Source organism: Etheostoma cragini, chromosome 8 (genome assembly GCF_013103735.1).
Source record: "Etheostoma cragini isolate CJK2018 chromosome 8, CSU_Ecrag_1.0, whole genome shotgun sequence".
Lineage (NCBI taxonomy): Eukaryota > Metazoa > Chordata > Actinopteri > Perciformes > Percidae > Etheostoma > Etheostoma cragini.
Genome location: NC_048414.1, coordinates 1,811,438 through 1,813,461, shown reverse-complemented (window position 1 = coordinate 1,813,461; position 2,024 = coordinate 1,811,438). Strand labels below are relative to the sequence as shown.

General features: G+C 43.6%; 1 protein-coding gene across 1 annotated transcript in view; it reads right to left on the bottom strand.

Annotated features, from left to right (window-relative positions):
* cadps2 (Ca++-dependent secretion activator 2) overlaps positions 1-2,024 on the bottom strand; it is a 159,242-nt gene that overhangs the window by 31,376 nt on the left and 125,842 nt on the right. The window contains exon 14 of the mRNA XM_034879016.1: positions 1,474-1,575. Coding sequence (XP_034734907.1) covers positions 1,474-1,575 — 102 coding nt within the window. The remainder of the gene's footprint in view (positions 1-1,473; positions 1,576-2,024) is intronic.

Below are 2,024 nucleotides of genomic sequence, written 5' to 3'. Positions count from 1 at the left end.
CCCCCCCCCCCCAACACTCTGCCCTTAACCCCTCCCCGCCCGGTCCTCTCTGTGGCCAGATGGAGGGCCCCTCTCAGACGTGAAAGGGTTTAAAGAGCCGCGCTTCAGGACAGTTAATGGCACAGGTCCATTCAGACGAGTGTTGCTCAAGGTCTCGGGGCTGTCGCTTTCACACCGCGACCACAATGCGTTGACACGGCGGCCGCGGCGCTGAATGGCAGCACGCAGATGCAGGGAGGTCTCAGCGGCCTCCGTCCACGCATGTCCTGCACCTGTTGTGTGCTGCTGATGGCGCTAAAGGAAACACCCAGACTGCACGGGGTTCATTATGATGGAGTCAAAGTTAAAGGAGTTAAAAATAGCATAACAGAGTTTTTTACATGTTTGGGTTTGTGGGTTTGGGATTTGGAAAGTGTGTTTTTTGAGGTTAAGATGTATTTTTACTGAAGTTCGACGCAGCCGTTCTTTCCCGTTTATTTAAATAAGACAATCTACCATCAGCTGTTGAGGTATCACTGCATTAATGTATTGCTGTTTTTCTGATACCAGGACTGATACCAATACCGGGACTTAATCATAAGAAATAACTTACTTCATAAACACTTTTATCTACATGAATTTTATTATAACTATTATTATGCCAACTATTATTATAACTAAAACATTAGATATGATCGTGCAGGTCTTTTCATTTATGCGTCAGGTCCCTCTATGTGAGCCCAGTTTTTCCTGCATGTCTCTACGAAATGCATCATAGGACAACCAATCACAAACATCATTAGATCTGGGTAGAAGCATGCTTATTGGCTCACTGACGCTGATGAGACATACTCCTTATTTAATAGGGTACTGAATGACGAGGTACTATTCGATACTCACTACTTTAGAGGTAATTCGGTCGGGGCCTTAAAGGAATTCGGTCCCAGTTCTACCTGTGCTTTGCAAACATCTCACCAAACAACAGGTAAAAATTAGCCGGATGGCTAACACTGGCACATTTACAGAAATATTGATTAATAACAGAGAAGCGTGCGATACAGTCTAAAATGCCGGTATTGTTATTGGCAAGTACTGGAGTTTATGCAGTGATCCGATACATAATTTAACCCAGGAAAAACTACTTTAAAGCAGATTATTTCTCTTCTTTTTCTGTTATGACTGACTGTCAAACAGCATAATAAAAGAAAGTTTGGTGGCATTCATGGTTTCTTCTGTTCATGTTTCACAAATAGTTTAACCCGAGCCGGGCGGCTAGAACAGAGATAGAAATCATCTCTCATCCATACAGGGACAGTAGCATACAGCTGTTAAAACATAGTACATCTGTACTCTGTGTTAGTTATATTGAAATAGAAATAAATACATGATAATTAGAAATTAGTTTTGTGCAGTTGACCCTGATTTCTGTACAGTACAGATATGAATGAACACGCTGTCTGTTGCTTTGGGATTCTAGTGAGAAGGCGGGCCTACCTAAAGTGTGTGATCTGGTTCTCCAGCAGAGCCATGAGGCGACTCCGGACGGCCTCAAATTGCTCTTTTTCCTCCACAGTCACCGTCCCCATCCCATCGGGCCTAACGAGACAGAAGAGACAGACACAGGACACGGTCAGCTGTCATCGTTACCTCTGCGGCTACAGATCACAGACTCAACGTATAATTTAATTACATTTTTTTCAATTGTTTCCCTGTTGTTAGAACACACTACACACAGGCCTGAAATATACACACACACACACACACACTCAGGTCCTACACATGCACTATTGTAGACAGAGTGAAGGGCCTGTGACTGCTGGACAGCATAGCCGGACCAATTTTATCGGCTGATATTAGGCATTTACCGGCATTTATAATGGCCGATTTAAAAAAAAAGATTCTGATAAATTAATATTTAAAAGGACGGACAGTCAACCATGTTATGAGTGATGGCGTTGCACAGTCTCTCCACCAGAGGACGATCTACAACGTCCCTGTTAGTGATGGCGTTGCATAGTCTGTCCACCAGAGGACGCTCTACAACG